A 17153-nucleotide genomic window follows, 5' to 3' on the forward strand; every position below is an offset into this window, starting at 1 on the left:
AAATCTTCTTTTTCTCAATCATTCTTCGCACAATGCGTCAGTTCTATTGGATGATTGGCTATTATTGATTGGTAATGAATAATTGACCAAAAATAATGAGACAGAAGGATTAGTAATTTCCATTTAATTTTACTACCTTATTAGCTAATAGTCAACAACAGAGTACAAGTGTAGTGGTAGTGGCATGGCAGTGGAATTGAATGGAAATTACAAATCATTATCTTTCTCTCTCTTTATACAAGTATTCCACTAAGACGCCCACATTAATCAGGATTGGTAAAAAATGCTTGCAGGCATGGGTTCAACACTAAGGCCACTAAGACTAACATTAGGGTTATCATACATTTTCCGGGTTTCCTTAAACCTTCGCGTAGACTGTTCTGAAATTCGATATTTTCAACGGTTAATCGGATCACTTAAACCTAGTGCCATTTGGAAATCTGTGAAGATTCTCTCTTTAGCGCAGAATAATTACATAAATAACTCATTGCCATCCCATATAGGGGAAATGGCTCTAATAGTGGTCTATAAATCTAAAGATTGGGCCTCTCCTGTTCTTCAATTTTTCGTAGAACAATCCGTCATTTGGACAATACAAATGGATATTTTTGGTAGCCGGTTAAAAAAATGATTCCTTCAAAATTTATGTATGGTCCCAATATTAGGGACATTACCCCTATATTGGCTCTTAGAACTAAGTAGAAAACCTCTTGGTCTTGAGTGATATAATATTGCCTTTGAAGCATTACTTAGTCTGTAGCTTGATGGACAAACTTTGTCAACGAATGATCTCATTAATAAATCAAACCTACGAATAACTCCAACGAGCTTTATAAACTAATTATCTGTTACAAAACTACCGGTAGACAACTTTTCAGAACATCTGAAATGATCAAGGCAGATGACGTTCATATCGACAGACCACAAAGTTTGCAAAAGCCGATGAGATAAATTAGACTGCGCTGAACTTTGATGAATTCTGATGAGTTTTCAGCATGTCTAGCTTAGAGATGGTAAAAGGGTTACTATTCAAATTGACTTCTGTTTATTTGCCGATGCCACAAGGACTTAATGGATACCCTTATTACCACCGCAAAGTTGCAAGGCGAAAATTTCAACAGTATCTAATAAACTTGTGCACGTGATAGCATCCGACAGAATTCCCCTGCGGCATCATCAACTTGTTGACACTGAGCCGCTCTGGAGGCTTTCGGCTTGCGCTATTACGATCCCGAAAAGAGCGTCGACGACGGCGAAGACTTCGAAAATCTCCCTAATCAACCGGATCCGATTCATTGAGCCCAAAAGAGTAAACACTAATCCCAGTTACTTTATGCCGTCGTCGCCGCTTTATGAAGATGGAAAACACGCCCATTACATAACCGTGCCACCCACAGTTGGGCAACCGCCCATGGGGAGTAATTCCAGGCTCTCCTGGTCCCAAATACAACTCGTCTTACCCTTCATCGAGAGCCGCTTGTAGCCGGGCGGTAGGAACGCGGCCGGTGGTGTAATCGGGGGCACAATGTCCCAGCTGCTCGGCGAAATGACCTCCCCGACGCCGACGATACCGGCCGCGATGCCTCCGCGTTCGCCGCGCTCAGTGGGTCCGGCGTTCGGTGTAGTGGCCGCACTGCTACTTCGATGGCTACCACTACCGCCGCCGCCACCACCACTGTCGGCCGTTCCGTTGTTGTTATGTAATTCGAGATTCTGCTTATCGACCCGACGACGACGCCGAATGCTCGGGGCGAATGTTTTCATCGTGGCCAGGAATCCCACGCCGCTCATTTTGCTTGATTTCAGCCGATGGATAACTTCCAGGAGCTAAGTTTCGGAATAGTTTCGCACACAAAACACTGAACTTTGATGAATTCTACCACTGTTGGAGGGCACGACCGTTGAACAACAAACACCGAAAGCGATGAACAACAACTCGGACTCTGCAGTCCTGCGAATCTAGTAACAGAGTTAACTACACAAATCTACGGGATACCAGCTCCTCGTGTGATAATTTTTCGTATAACAGCAAATCTTCATCGCAATTCTGTGGGATCTAGGGTCCCAAGGTCAAACGGTGTACGCTTCGCGCGAGGGGGGATTTTCAGGGTCAACGACTAAGTGTAGCTCAAAAATCCCTGCATTAAATTCCTTATTAGTAATTGCGCCTACTGCGGTAGCACTTGACTACTGAAATAGTAACAGATCGTTTCTCAAAAATAGTTCCTCTGGACAAAGTTTCTTCCTACGAAAATATGTCACTCTCATCGACGTCTGGCTTCGCAACACTTTCACTAGACAAAAAAGTCAACAACTACTACTACTACTGGTAGTAGGAAACCACTGAGATGATAGTCACGCTGTCGTCGTAAATCTTGATTTTTCTGCCAAATATTTGCTTTCTACTCGTAGATGGACAGGAAGCTCGTTGCCCCTCGTTGCGTTTTCCTCCGCTTGTAAATCTTCGAGGGGGCTAGTATTTACACTTTTCTTCTTCGAAAACTTCAACTCATAACAAGGGAAACACTTTTCTCCACTCTTTCCTCTTGAGAGGAAAATCCCTCCAAAAGGGATGACAATAAAAGGGATCGACCGCACACTTTCCACACCCCTGACAGCAGTGCCTACACTTCACACGGTCAGTTTTTTCCTGCTGTTTACTTTAAAACTTGGGTGGTAAACACTTTGGGGAAACTTCAGCGGGATTGATTCCTACGGATGCGGGTTGTTGAGCACAAAGTAAGTGAGTAGTGTATGAGGTGTGGGAAAGATACAACACTTGCGTCTATTTCTGCACGCGCGTCGTCGTTGGTAAACGAACTGAACGGGATCCGGAAAATGACTGAAGCTGCCGCTGCCGTTGCTGCTGTTTCAGCGCGGCCAGGCCGGGTTTCAGGCGGAAAACGGAGCGGTGAGCAAAGTTTTCCCGAATGAGAAAATTCATTCTCAGAGTGTGATCTCTGAGAATGGTGGGATTTTCGAAAATTCGACTCAACCCCAACCACCAGTTGACCGGAACGCGGTGAGCATTTGAGCGGGAAGCAGAGGCGTGCCAAGGGAGCTACTTGCAGTTGTACTTATTTGAACCAGTTCAGTCAACCGAGATAGTAGCGGTGTACTTAGGTAAATAGTGAGTGAGCTCTGCTTGCGCCTCCCAAGTTACCATCAAGGTCATGGAAAAAGTGCAAAATAATGCTGATATAAGGCTAATATCACAATTGAAAGCCGTAAATCAGCTTTATATTGCGTAAAAATGACATTAACGGGCTTGGTCTCTCTACCTTCAATGCGAACAAAGCTCCATATTCAAAAGTTCGAATCCCCCTACGAAAAAAAAGTCCCATATTACACCCACTGAACAACGGTTTCCTGCCTGTTTACAGTTATGAAACTTGCCACGGAATTTGGTCATTTCCCAAGTAACATTGCAGGTTTTATCGAGGTTTTATAACATTCTGCAAGTCCAAATCATGATCTACAGAACCCTTATAAAACCAAAATTGTTACTTGGATTGTGATTCCGATTGGAAACTTTGATGGGAAATTTAAAAATTTTTGACTTTTTTCCTTCACCCAACCGGGGGATGTAAGATTCGCTTACAATTATGTGGGATTCATCATCAGAGGATGTTAGTGGAGACCTAGCCTACAAGCAAACATGAAGCGCTCATTTTCTCGCATACTCGACTTCGTATGCTTTTTCTGCTGGAGAGATTCGAGGCAAGTGCGTGCGTCGGTCTACAATGTTCTACAATGTGCGTCGTTCTACAAGCTTACTGATATAGTTGAAAGCGTAGATAGAACACGAAATAAAAAAAAGGCAAAAACCCATTACATCGCCTGCATGGTCAATTTCTAACATTCGTTGCGATGTTCATGAACAAATGATGATAGGAACTAACATTCATTGTAATAGATTTTTGGTTTGCGTGTTTGATTGTTATTTTTTTTTTTGAATTCGACGAAATGGCATTCGGTCAAATAGCACGGAACCGCAAACAATCACACATCCACACAAGACACACCGTAAGTTTAATAAAACTCTATAAAAGGTGCATTTAGTGGTGTTATTTGTCCTTCTAATCACAGTGTCCATGAAGCGAAAAACCGACCTTGAGCCTTACTTGGCCTCAGGCTCGAGCTAGCCAGTAAAAAAGGCGGATGTAGCCCACCGCAGACGATCTCCGATGGCTTGACCAGAGGTTAGATAAACTAATACAATCGGAAGGGGAACATTTTCTACGATGGGATAAAAAACAAGCGTTTCTGATGCAAGCTAGAGAGGCATCGTATGAATTAGCGGGTTGCTACACGGATAAATTTGGGAATATGGAGTAACGAGCCTCCTCAGCCTGCTGGAGTATTCCTACCTACTGTTTGTACCTTTTATCAGAGACAGCATTCTGATTTCTAAAACAATAAGAGTCGAACGAGAAGTGGGGGAGGGGAGTGTAGAAGACTGCAGTGTGTTTAAAAACAACAATATGAAAAAATTTCTTGCATTGGTTTGTGCCGAATTGGAAAGTAGAAAAGCGCTTCAAATTAACTAACACTTTAATGCCGTTCAATATGAAAAATATAAAAGAAACAAACCGCACCTCTCGGCGAAAAAGGTGTGTATGCACAAATATTTGGGTTCACTAGATTATTTTCAATGAACTCATGCCAAAGCATCTCGTAAATGAGTTGTCAACATCAGCTGTACAAATGTCTTGTATTTTAAATTTCTTCAAGACTTTATAAATACAGCACATATTGGTTTTGACAGCGAAACTGAAGTGCCTTGATTAACCGCTCGACTAAGAATGTACACCTGGTTTGTTTTGGCAGTAAGAATCTATATTAATCTACTTTTAGTCGCTTTTGTGTGGACCAGATTGGACATAAGTGGCTACCTTCAGTCGGTTCCAAATAAAAAAAAAGTCTGAGGAGTATTCCAAGCATATTCTGGTGATAATTTTCAAAAAATTCAAAAGAAATTATGAGCAAAATATGATAATTTCAGAAGAATACTAACTGCATGCTGAGAAGAACTTCAAGTGATTTTTTTCAGGAGCATTTTTCGAGGAATAGGTAGAATTATTTATAATATGAAGAGCATTGCTGAGTTAACTGAAAGAGTGCTCTTAAAAAGATTTTGAAAACTATTGGTGGAAAATATAAAAGAATTCAATTTTTCCATTCAATTTTTCCATTCAAATTTTCAAGATCCCGGACACAGAAAAAAGATCGAGATTCAAGGATTCGGAAAATTAGAAATTCTGTGGCTTAGATTTTTTAAGATTGCATATTTAGAAAATTGTGTATTTTCCTGGATTTAGAAAAATCTTCAAGGTTCAGGGTGCTTCATTTCAAGTTTTCAAGTTCCAAAACTAGCAAACATATTTCAAATGCCAAATTTTCATATTTCTAAGGTTGGAAACTTGAAATCAAATGGCTGAGACTTCATTCTTCTAATTCTGAGATTATGCCACTTTGAACAGTTTCTAGATCTTGGACTGAAATTTTGATATTTTATGAGATCTTAGACTTAAGTAAATGTTAAACTTCCACTTTTATTTGTTTCGATTGTAAAAGTGGTTGTCATGTCTTGAAATCGTTTGTGGGAAGAAAGTTGATGGTTTTCTAAAAAAACATATTTTAACGCAAATAGAAAACAGCTTTCTTATAAACATGGAAATTATCCGGAAAGTTTTGGACAAATCCGGAAATATCAGAAAATTTTATTTAGCTAAATGAGTAGACATAAGAACAGTTAAAATATTACTTCAATTTCGTTAACTAAATTCACAAGAGAATATGACGAAAGCTTAAGAAGGCCTGATAATTTCAAATAATATTGGTAGATAAACAACAGAGATACATCATTCATATTGACGGCAAGATTTTAGATGATTCCATTGATCTGAAACTTACTTATTTGTTACAAGTTCTCAACATCAGTTAGGTTAACTTTGGCATAAAGTCATGTTAACTGTCATAATATCAAACCTGCAAAATGCATGTCGATGCTGTGGCCCGTTGCCTTGATGGTAGCTTCACTACACATTTCGCAGATTTAAATTGCAATATTGCATTAGGAGACTGCATTTACAGATTTCAATTTCAATTCAAAAGTTTAAAGTAAAATCATCTTCATCATTCTGTACTGGTTATCTTACTTAAACAAATTTTACTGGATAAAACTGGTTGAGCCAGTGGTGGCAAGAGTTTGGAAAAGAGAATGCTCGATCCAATTCGTAGCTTTCTCAAAATTGTCCTTTGCTCGTTTTCGATTTTCTATACACAATTTTCACACAGCCGTACTCTAACAGAACTATCAACTCTATACTTTCATCTCCTCATCTATCGTATGAACATTTTACTTTAAGTCTGATATTGACATTAAGCATCTCCAACTATGCAAACTTTCTATGATTCTGAGGTTTTGACATTTGTTTAGAGTCTAAGCGAAGACAACACATCAAGAAGACTGGCAAATTTACCACAATCCAAGCGACAGATACAATAACGCTCGAGCGAAGGTGGAAGCAACGCATAGGAAAATGAGCAAATAGACAAACCTTTCTTCTGAGGATGGAAACTTTGCTATCCAATTCGTCCTATCCGGTCGTATGAGAAAATGAGAGAGTTGCCAGTCTTCTTGATATGTTGTCTTCGGTCTAACGCAACGACATTTTTCAAGATTTTTGACTTATAAAAATTTTCGTGATAGGGTTTTGAATCTAATTTCCGTCCTACTAAGCATAACCCACACTTAAACTCTTTTTTTTTCGAACGGATTAGAACTCAAAAATAGAGTGATTCTACTATATATTACTCTCAAATTTATTTACCTTTCTATACGTACCGTTGGATTTGAAAAAGAGTCACAAATTATTGAGAAATTGTAAGAAATCTAAAACTGCTTCTTGATTGCAAATTCGTTCTACGAGTTTCAATTCCATCCTTGGTTTTTCTAGGTTTTTCTTCGTTCTACGAATGAAGACAGAAATATTGGATTTACTAGGAGCGCTTCTTTTGTTTTGAGAACAAAGAGTTTAAATATTCAAACAACGCACTCGTATAGGCTTTGTGTTGTAACTTATGAGCTAACAAATCGAAACAAACGTATTATTGATTTATGTACGGTGAAATTATGGATATTATTGATGATTTCTGCTCGATAGAACGAAAATGTGCGATTACGACGAAGTAGCGCTCTACCCTACTAGATTTAGAAAAAAAAATAACAACATCGTTAATTCGACTGAGCAAAGTACTCAATAAGATGGATTTTAAAAGGTTTCCAAGATTCAAGATTTTAACATAAAAAAATCATTATAATCGGTTCTGGGAAAATTTCAAGGCCTTTTGAATTTCAATTTTTGAAGCTCTGGGACTGTATTCTTCTTCCAAGAATTTCAACATAATTTTGAGATGAATTCCATGGGAGTTATGTGGAGAAGAAATGAAGTTCTGTATTGAATTCCGATGTTATTCTTGAAACAGTTCGAAGAGAACGTCATGAAGAATTCCAATGTGATTTTGATGAGAATTGTATGGGGATTTTGAGGAGAACATCAAGTTTATTTGAATGATAACACCTTCATTCTAGACTACGATTACCTTAAATTATCGGTATTTTTACCGATAAAAATCGTTACTGCTTACTATAAATAGGCTATCTTTTACTATAAATTAGGAAATTTTTGATTACCGATAGCTAGGTATTCTTTACAGACTTTGAGGTATGTGCATCTTAGCGTCTAGATAAATCTTATGAGAAAATTATAAGCAGCTTTCCAGTGAATTCCGAGAAAAATACAAAAAATCGTAATCAGAGGCTTATTAAAATTAAATTGAAAAAAAAATTAAAAAGTAATTCTTAGGAAAATTGGAAAAGATGGCTGTCGAAAATTTCGAAGATTTTCTGAGAAGAGTTTTCGCTAGAGGTAAAATTAAATTTTGAGAAGAATTTCAATGCGATCGAATTCTCAGGACAGTTTCAAAAGAAATTTAAATATGATTCCGTGGAAATTTGTTAAGCCAGATAAAATATCTATGATTTTAAAACAAATGGCCGAAATCACAACTCCTTTTGCTCCTTGACATAAAAAATATAGCAATTTGCTCGAAATTCCAACTCAATTAATCAAACTCAAAACCATACCAAGGTTTATGTTGAATATTTTATAAATAACCAGTCAAGGTTTCAGGAACGTACACCTAGAATAATATCAACTAGGGTAGATGTACCAGTTATGCCTATAGGTTCTTATTATGGTGTGTTCCAATTATGGCCTATGAGAATTCCATAGGCCATAACTGTAACACATCATAATAGGAACGTATGGCCATAACTGGTACACCTACCCTATTAACTTATTTGACGCAATGAAACAACGAAACCCTATCCCCAAGCTCCTCCTCTATTTCTATCCTTCGACAATGCACCCCTCTATCCTCGGGTAAGCCGCGAGTATTCGGCCCAACTGCTACTAGACATAGATTTAAGTGAATTTTATTACAAACAAAGTACTAGGGATTATCGGCTCCGTAAATCTAACGCGATTGAGCCTTTCAAATAATTAAAAAAAAATTGGCGCTTGGGTTGATATGTGTTCACGGTTTTATGCCGACTACGAAAAGATGGCGGCGTTCAAAAATAAAATTATATTTGTTCATTACATCAGGTGAACTCTTTCTTTCAATGTAGTACGAGTTAATTTCATAGTTGGTTTCCACGACCTTATAAATATTCAAGGTACATTACATCCAGATGGATGTAGCGATGAAAAATCGATTGAAATATTGTGGAGTAATTATGAGACAACTAGCTTATGATAATTTATGCACCGATTGATTTTGAAGCTACTAGCGTAAAAATTTCACCGTATGTTGAAGTTTATTGATTTTGGTGTGTTCCTATTATTTATAAACTATGGAATAACCAAAAGCTATAATGGAAACGTATAGCCATAGCTGGTACATCTACCTTAACGCTGAATTTTACTATAGGATATCAGATTGACATTCTAGTGGTGATAGAACTTTGAAAATTAATATATATATTTCATACCAGAGTGAAAACAATTACTAGGGATTATTTTCAGCGCAGGAGTCTACTTTTATGCAAAATACGCAATATATACAATTTATACAAATCTGTCCTAATACAAATCCATTATTAACTCTTGTTAGAAAGGAATTTTTCGACGTAGGATTACGTCTTTCAGCAACATATTGAGGGTTCAATTTAAAAAAAAAACCAAAATCGACCGCGTTACTAACAGTGGTCAGGTTTTGACCACTTATTACTTTGTCAATAGCGAATGAATTTTTTAATTCTAAACAAACCAATCGATTGGAATTTTTTCTACAAATCTGCTTAAATGAACACTTTATCAATTTTCAATAGGTCATTATTAAAAATTACACAAATGTCAAACTGTTGCAATGGTGATCAAAATTATCACTGCCTGCAAAAAGCACTTTCCCTAACACAGATTTCAAATTTAAATTCCGTCCAGTCTCGCCGAACAGTGCTTATTCAATGACCGTGTGTGGTGGTGTCCGGTCGGTCGTCATCATAATCAGCAGCAGCAGTGCTTTCACACGTGGCGTTGAACATTGTTCTCTAGTACACAACGAAAGGCTGCCCGCAAGCAGCGAGCTGCAGCCCACAAGGAGGAGGAAGAAGCCGCATCACTACTGTTGCAAATCGTGAATCGCTGTGTGCCATCTATGACAAGCGCGTCACCTTTGATCCAAACAACATACAACTCGCCAGTCTTATCCGTGTTGAACAGCCTAATAGCTCAGTATTACTCAACCATCACGACAAAACGGTTCTTTTCAGGACCACCATAAATTATTGTTGTTTAAGAGTTAATGTTCATTGAACATTCGCTCGCCTTGCTGCCAGCCACGATTGGACTTTAACAAGCAATTCCTCCAATTAATTTTCCTTTTTTTATTTATTGAATAAGCCTTAAATTCCGTGCGTTTTTTGCACCAAAATGCGTAATTTTGTCATCAGAAAACGAGGCGTTTCCGTGATGGAAAAAGTGGTTTCCCTAACACAGTCGCCGATTATTGATACCGAGCACTGAGCATGCCAGACAGTACCTATCTGTATGCCTTTTCATGCAAATTTTAAGCTCTTCCTATTAAGGTAATTATGCAAAAAAAAAAAAAAATCTTGCCGAATTCTCTTAATAGAAAATGCTTAAAATTTGCATCAAAAAGCATAAACGTAGGTACCGTCCAATAGGCTTAAATTTTGCGATTGATGTGTTTTCCCTAATTCATTTTTCATTTTCGCACCGCTTTCATCTCCAGAATATCTAGGAAAAAATTCCACAGCATTGTTCTGAACTGGCATCCAAGCTTCGAACTCATCGGTCCTTTTCAAGACCACAAATGACTGATAATAGAGTTAACTCAAGAGTTCAAGTAAGAGCTTGTATCCAAGACACACGTCCAGGATTGGATTGTACTACATGGACACCGACAGAGCACCTCTGAAACAAATTGCTTCCGAATTTCAAACGATCGAACTTTTTTCACTGAGAACGAGTTAAGAATTGAATTTTATATTTACTTTACTTTTGCTGTGACATCAAAACTACCTTTCGTAATCCTACGTCAAATCTATGATTGAGTCTTACAACATACTCAGATACAACCTATTACTTTTTCATCAACAGAATTCCGTAAAATGATTCATGAAGCTTTTGTAGGTTTTACGATTAACTACAACTTTTGTCAATATTTGAAGTCTTTGGACCTTATTACGGGTGTCACTACACGGTGATAAGGAAGTGATATTCGAAATAACAGCCGTGATTGCCATACAAATCAAATGGGATTCACTTCACCGTGACGACAAGTGACAAGTTTTCACCGTGAAGTGACATCCGTAATAAGCCCCTGTATCTTTTATGTATGATGAACCAGAGCTAACATAACCCACCATTATTTTTCAGTGAATGCAACAAGTAACAAGTACAACAACGAAGTAATGAAATTGGGTTGTTAGCGGAATGCTTTAATAAAACAGCAAAAAAAGGTTATCTTCCATTTAATTCCACTTAATTAATTTTGGTATCCATGACAGATACGTATTTCGACTACAATGTGCAGTCTTCATCAGTGTCATTCCCACTAAAGAACTTATCAAAATCTAACCCCCTTAAGTACTCATCCCCTAGGTATAAAAGTCAAGATCACAGGTATATAAATGAAACTACAATGTGTTGAATCGGAACCTACCTAACTAATTAAAACCAAAGATTTAAGTAAGCTAAAGGAGAAAAATCTATTCAACTCTCTAATAAGGAAAATCCCAAAGGCTTGGTAGCCATCATAATGAAGTAATGAAATTGGGTTGTTAGCGGAATGCTTTAATAAAACAGCAAAAAAAGGTTATCTTCCATTTAATTCCACTTAATTAATTTTGGTATCCATGACAGATACGTATTTCGACTACAATGTGCAGTCTTCATCAGTGTCATTCCCACTCCACTGCGTCCTAGCAAGAAGTACGGTCGACTTAGTTCGCGCTCCGCTATTTTGGAAGTTTTCTCGATATTCACTTGATTTAAATTATCAGTTTTTCTCGCTTAGTGTTTCCTGACATAGTTCCCAGTTAAACAATTAACTAAAAGTGAGTTTTTTTCTGAGAAGAAAGTGTGTTTTCGGCATCATCGGAAGGAAAATTGTTTTGGCGATTGCCAATTCGCCAACCATTTTGCGCACCATCGGTGCGTGGTAACGCATACCTGCACACGGATCATCGTCATCGAGTGTCAGCATCTGCCTCCGCATTTACACCGCTCATCTATCATCGTGTGTTCAGCTGAGTGCCGACCCTCATACAAGCACACACCAACGAAGACCGCCCGCACACGCTGATCGAAGATCACCCACGCTGCGCGTCGCTCCGCTGCTGCTGTTTAAACGCTCGGTGGTAGTAGTATAGGAGTATCAGATAAGTTTTTGTTCTTGTTTCTCTCTTTCGCCCATCTGTTAAATTTTAAGTTTGTGTTCTGTGTTTGTAGTTTTTTTTTGTGTATTGTGTCCGAGTGATTATCGTTTCAGTGGTAGAGCGTTTTTCGCTCCCACTAGTACGGCAAAATGGACATTTTGTCGCAAGACGAAATGGACGTTTTGTCGGAAGATGACACCACTTTGCCACGCGATGGCAAGAAGGGTCGAAAACGTACGTCATCTCAGAAGAAAGATGATGTCATCCCTGGTGCATCGTCTCAGTCTGGCAAAGGACAGGCTCAGATAAACCCCCGATCGCGAGCCTATCCAGATGACTCGACTGGCCCATGGGTTGTCTACTTTCAGCCCAGAAACAAACCTTTGAATGTAATGCAAATTACGAATGATCTGACGAAGCGATACTCGGCCGTGACTGAAATCACGAAGGTTAAGCACAATAAACTTCGTGTCTCCGTCTCTAACCTGAAGCAGGCTAACGAGATTGCTGCCTCCCAGCTCTTCACGCTCGAGTATAGAGTTTACATCCCAGCTCGTGATGTGGAGATCGAAGGTGTGGTCACCGAAGCGAGTCTGACCCCCGAGATCTTGGAGAAGCAGGCGGTTGGCCGTTTCAAGAACCGTTTGCTTCCCCCGGTGAAGATACTGGATGTCCAAAAACTGGGCTCAGTATCTGTCAGCGAGGGTAAAAAGAGTTTTACCCCCACAGACTCGTTCCGTGTGACCTTTTCTGGTTCAGCCCTTCCTCACTACATCGAGCTGGGAAAACTTCGACTACCTGTGCGCTTGTTCGTTCCCCGGGTCATGAACTGCCAAAACTGTAAGCAGTTGGGACATACGGCGTCCCACTGTGGCAGCAAGGCACGCTGTTCCAAATGCGGGGAGAAGCACGAGGATGGCGCCTGCACAGTCACTGCACCAAAATGCGTGTACTGTAAGGGAACTCCTCATGGTATCTCGTCATGCCCGGTGTACAAACAACGCGGGGAGAAATTACAACGCTCACTTAAGGAACGTTCCCGGCAGTCTTTTGCAGAAATGCTTAAGACGGCCACGCCATCGACCAACGACAAAAATCCCTTTTCTCTTTTGTCAGATGACGAGACTGACTCTGACTTGGCTGAGGAGGGAACTTCTTTCCTTTTTTCAGCACGGAAACGAAAACGCATCCGTTCGCGGAAAGTTGAGAATGAAGAACCTCAAATCAGCTTGCCCAAATCAAGGAGTGGTGGAAAAAAGGAAGTTTCTACTCCTCCTGGATTCAGAAGAACTGACTATACCCAGGATTTTCCACCTCTCCCGGGGACATCCAAAACCCCTGATGTCCCATTTTTAAGAACAGAAGCCCCTTCTTCATCTGGGTTGTTCTCATTTGATAAAATTGTGGACGATATCCTCAAGTACCTGAATATTTCTGATCCTCTGAAAAGCATTGTTCTGGCAATGCTTCCTACTGTGAAGACCCTCTTAAAGCAATTGACATTGAAATGGCCCCTCCTTGCAGCAATCATTTCCTTCGATGGATAATTTTCCAAACGAGGTCGGGGATTTGATCACTATTCTACAGTGGAATTGTCGAAGTCTTATTCCTAAATTAGACTCTTTTAAGTTTTTAGTTCACAATAATGATTGTGATGCATTTGCTCTTTGTGAAACTTGGCTCTCTTCAGATATTGATCTTCCTTTTTATGATTTTAACATTATTCGACTGGATCGTGAGGATTCGCGTGGAGGAGGGGTACTTTTGGGGATCAAAAAGTGCCATTCCTTCTATAGAGTGAATCTTCCACAATTTCCAGGTATTGAAGTTATCGCATGTCAGGCTATTTTTAAAGGTAAGAGCCTTTGTATTGCTTCTGTTTATATTCCTCCTAGAGCCGTTGTTAATCGAAAACAACTTTCAGATATATGTTCGGTACTTCCTGCTCCACGGTTGATCATGGGAGATTTCAATTCCCACGGTACAGGCTGGGGGGAACTGTATGATGACAACCGTTCTACTTTTATATATGACCTCTGTGATAACTTCAATATGACAATACTTAACAATGGAGAAGTAACACGTTTGGCTGGACCATCCTCGAATGGAAGTAAATTAGACCTCACACTTTGCTCTAACTCATTATCGTTGGATTGCACGTGGAATGTGATCCAAGATCCCCACGGTAGTGATCACTTGCCGATCAAAATTTCGATTGCCAGTGGGTTCAATCCGTCGGAATCCGTTAACGTCGCGTACGACCTCACCCGTAATATCGATTGGACAACGTTCAAGACCGCGATAGAGGAAGCCGTGTCGTCGGTAGAAGGGCTTCCACCGTTGGAGGAATATAACATCCTCTCCAATCTGATCTTGGACAGCGCGCTTCGAGCTCAAACTCGGTCGGTTCCTGGAACGTCTTTGCGTAGGAAACCTCCTTCCCCTTGGTGGGACCACCAATGCACAGAGGTTTATCGTAAAAAGTCCGACGCGTTTAAGCTTTTCCGGAAACGTGGAACACCCGTGTATTTCGAAGCGTACTCGACTCTTGAACGCGAACTCAAAAGCCTCATGAAAGCCAAGAAACGCGGATACTGGCGGCAATTCGTGGACGGATTATCGCGCGAAACGTCGATGAATACGCTGTGGAATGCGGCGCGAAGGATGCGTAACCGATCTTCAAACAACGAGAGCGAGGAGTACTCAGATCGTTGGATTCTTAAGTTCGCACGAAAAGTATGTCCTGATTCCGTGCCGGCACGGATGATTCCTCGCGAAACGACGAATTCGGTAGACGAGATCAGCCAGCCTTTTTCAATGCTGGAGCTCTCACTCGCGCTCCTTTCGTGTGGCAATTCGGCTCCGGGGGCTGATAGAATCAAGTTCAACTTGTTGAAGAACCTCCCAGACGTCGCTAAGAGGCGCATGTTGAACTTGTTTTGTCAGTTCCTAGAGCTCAATATTGTTCCGGATGATTGGAGGCAAGTGAGAGTTATAGCCATTAAAAAGCCTGGAAAACCGGCTTCAGATCATAACTCGTATCGTCCCATCGCGATGTTATCGTGCATTCGAAAATTGTTGGAGAAAATGATCCTTTTTCGCTTGGACAAATGGGTTGAGACGAACCACCTACTCTCAGATACTCAATTTGGTTTCCGTAGGGGCAAGGGAACGAACGACTGTCTCGCGTTGCTTTCCACCGAAATTCAGTTGGCTTTTGCTAAAAAAGAGCAAATGGCTTCTGTGTTCTTGGATATTAAGGGGGCTTTTGATTCAGTATCGGTTGAGGTCCTTTCAGACAAACTCCACGCATGTGGCCTTTCTCCATTAATTAATAACTTTTTGTACAATTTGCTGTCAGAGAAACATATGAGCTTTTCTCATGGAAACTCTACAGCTTCTCGATTTAGTTACATGGGCCTCCCCCAGGGCTCATGTTTAAGCCCCCTTTTGTATAATTTCTACGTCAGAGAAATTGACAATTGTCTAAGTGACAACTGCACGCTGAGACAACTTGCAGATGACGGAGTTGTGTCTATGACAGGGCCCAGAGAGGCCGACCTGCAAGGACCCTTACAGGATACCTTAGACAATTTGTCTACTTGGGCTATTCAGCTAGGTATCGAATTCTCCACGGAGAAAACTGAGTTAGTCGTTTTTTCTAGGAAGCATAGCCCAGCACAACCGAAGCTTCAACTTTTGGGTAAACCGATCACTCATTCCATGTGTTTTAAATATCTCGGGGTCTGGTTCGATTCCAAATGCACCTGGAGATCCCACATTGAGTATCTGAGACGAAAATGCCAACTAAGGATCAATTTCCTTCGATCAATTACCGGAACGTGGTGGGGAGCCCATGCACAAGATCTTCTGACGTTGTACCGGACAACGATTTTATCGGTTTTAGAGTACGGTAGTTTTTGCTTCCAGTCGGCGGCTAAAACGCACATCATCAAACTGGAACGGATCCAGTATCGCTGTCTTCGTATCGCGTTAGGATGCATGCACTCGACTCATACGATGAGTCTCGAAGTGTTAGCGGGCATGTTGCCACTATCTGATCGGTTTTCGGAATTATCCCTCAGGCTCCTCACCCGTTGTGAAATTATGAACCCACTGGTGATTGCAAACTTTGAGAAGCTTCTTGAGCTAAACCCCCAAACTCGTTTTATGACATTGTACTACGTGTACATAACACAGGATGTCAGCCCTTCACAGCATAATCCTCATCGTGTATGCTTCTCTGACTTCGGCAATTCAGTTAGTTTTGATTTATCTATGACGCGGGAGATTCGTGGGATCCCAGAACATCATCGTTCCATGATTGTTCCGTCAATTTACGCTGCAAAGTTTGGCCAAGTTGATTCCGCAAGATCGTTCTTCACAGATGGATCACTAATAGAGTCGTCCGCTGGTTTTGGTATTTTTAACGAAATTCATAGCGCCTCTCGAATGCTTCAAGCTCCTTGTTCCGTATATGTTGCTGAACTGGCGGCAATACACTATACGCTAGAAACGATCGCCTCACTTGCACCAGATCACTATTTTATTTTTACGGATAGTCTCAGTTCTGTCGAGGCTATTCGATCCATGAGGCCGGTAAAGCACTCCTCGTATTTTCTCATGAAAATACGAGAGCTTTTAAGTGCTTTATCTTTAAGATCTTTTGTCATCACCTTTGCATGGGTCCCATCTCATTGCTCGATTCCGGGCAATGAGATGGCGGACTCACTTGCTAAGGTGGGCGCTATGGAAGGCGATATTTACGATCGACAAATCGCCTACAACGAATTTTTCTTCATTTATCGTCAACAGTCACTCGTCAGCTGGCAGAATAAGTGGAGTGAAGGGAGTTTGGGACGATGGCTATATTCGATCATCCCTAAGGTGTCGAAGAGTCCTTGGTTCAAGGGGTTGGATGTGGGTCGAGACTTCATTCGTATGATGTCTCGCCTCATGTCCAATCACTATTCGTTAAACGCTCACTTGTTCCGTGTTGGGCTGGGAGACAGCAATCTCTGTGAATGTGGACAAGGTTACCAAGACGCCGATCACATCCTTTGGTCTTGTGCTGAGCATCGTGGAGTCAGATCTGAGCTGTGCGATTCCCTTCGGGCTCGAGGTAGACAACCTAATGTTCCAGTTCGGGATATTTTGGCTAGACGTGATCTGGAGTTTATGA

At 40.6% G+C, this 17153-nt stretch overlaps 1 protein-coding gene across 7 annotated transcripts in view; it reads right to left on the reverse strand.

Annotated features, from left to right (window-relative positions):
• Window positions 1–17153, reverse strand: part of LOC135698113 (phosphatase and actin regulator 4B-like) — a 540677-nt gene that overhangs the window by 203836 nt on the left and 319688 nt on the right. Inside the window, exon 1 of one of the 7 annotated variants that reach the window (XM_065217987.1) lies at window positions 1461–3223. The exons of the other annotated variants lie outside the window; for them this stretch is intronic. Within the exon in view, the coding sequence (XP_065074059.1) occupies window positions 1461–1791 (331 nt within the window). The 5' untranslated portion in view covers window positions 1792–3223. Of the gene's footprint in view, window positions 1–1460; window positions 3224–17153 lie in introns of those variants that run through there. 7 annotated transcript variants of the gene reach the window in all.

Source organism: Ochlerotatus camptorhynchus, unplaced genomic scaffold, assembly GCF_037179485.1.
Source record: "Ochlerotatus camptorhynchus isolate MF236.1 unplaced genomic scaffold, CSIRO-AGI_Acam_v1.1 ptg000082l, whole genome shotgun sequence".
Lineage (NCBI taxonomy): Eukaryota > Metazoa > Arthropoda > Insecta > Diptera > Culicidae > Ochlerotatus > Ochlerotatus camptorhynchus.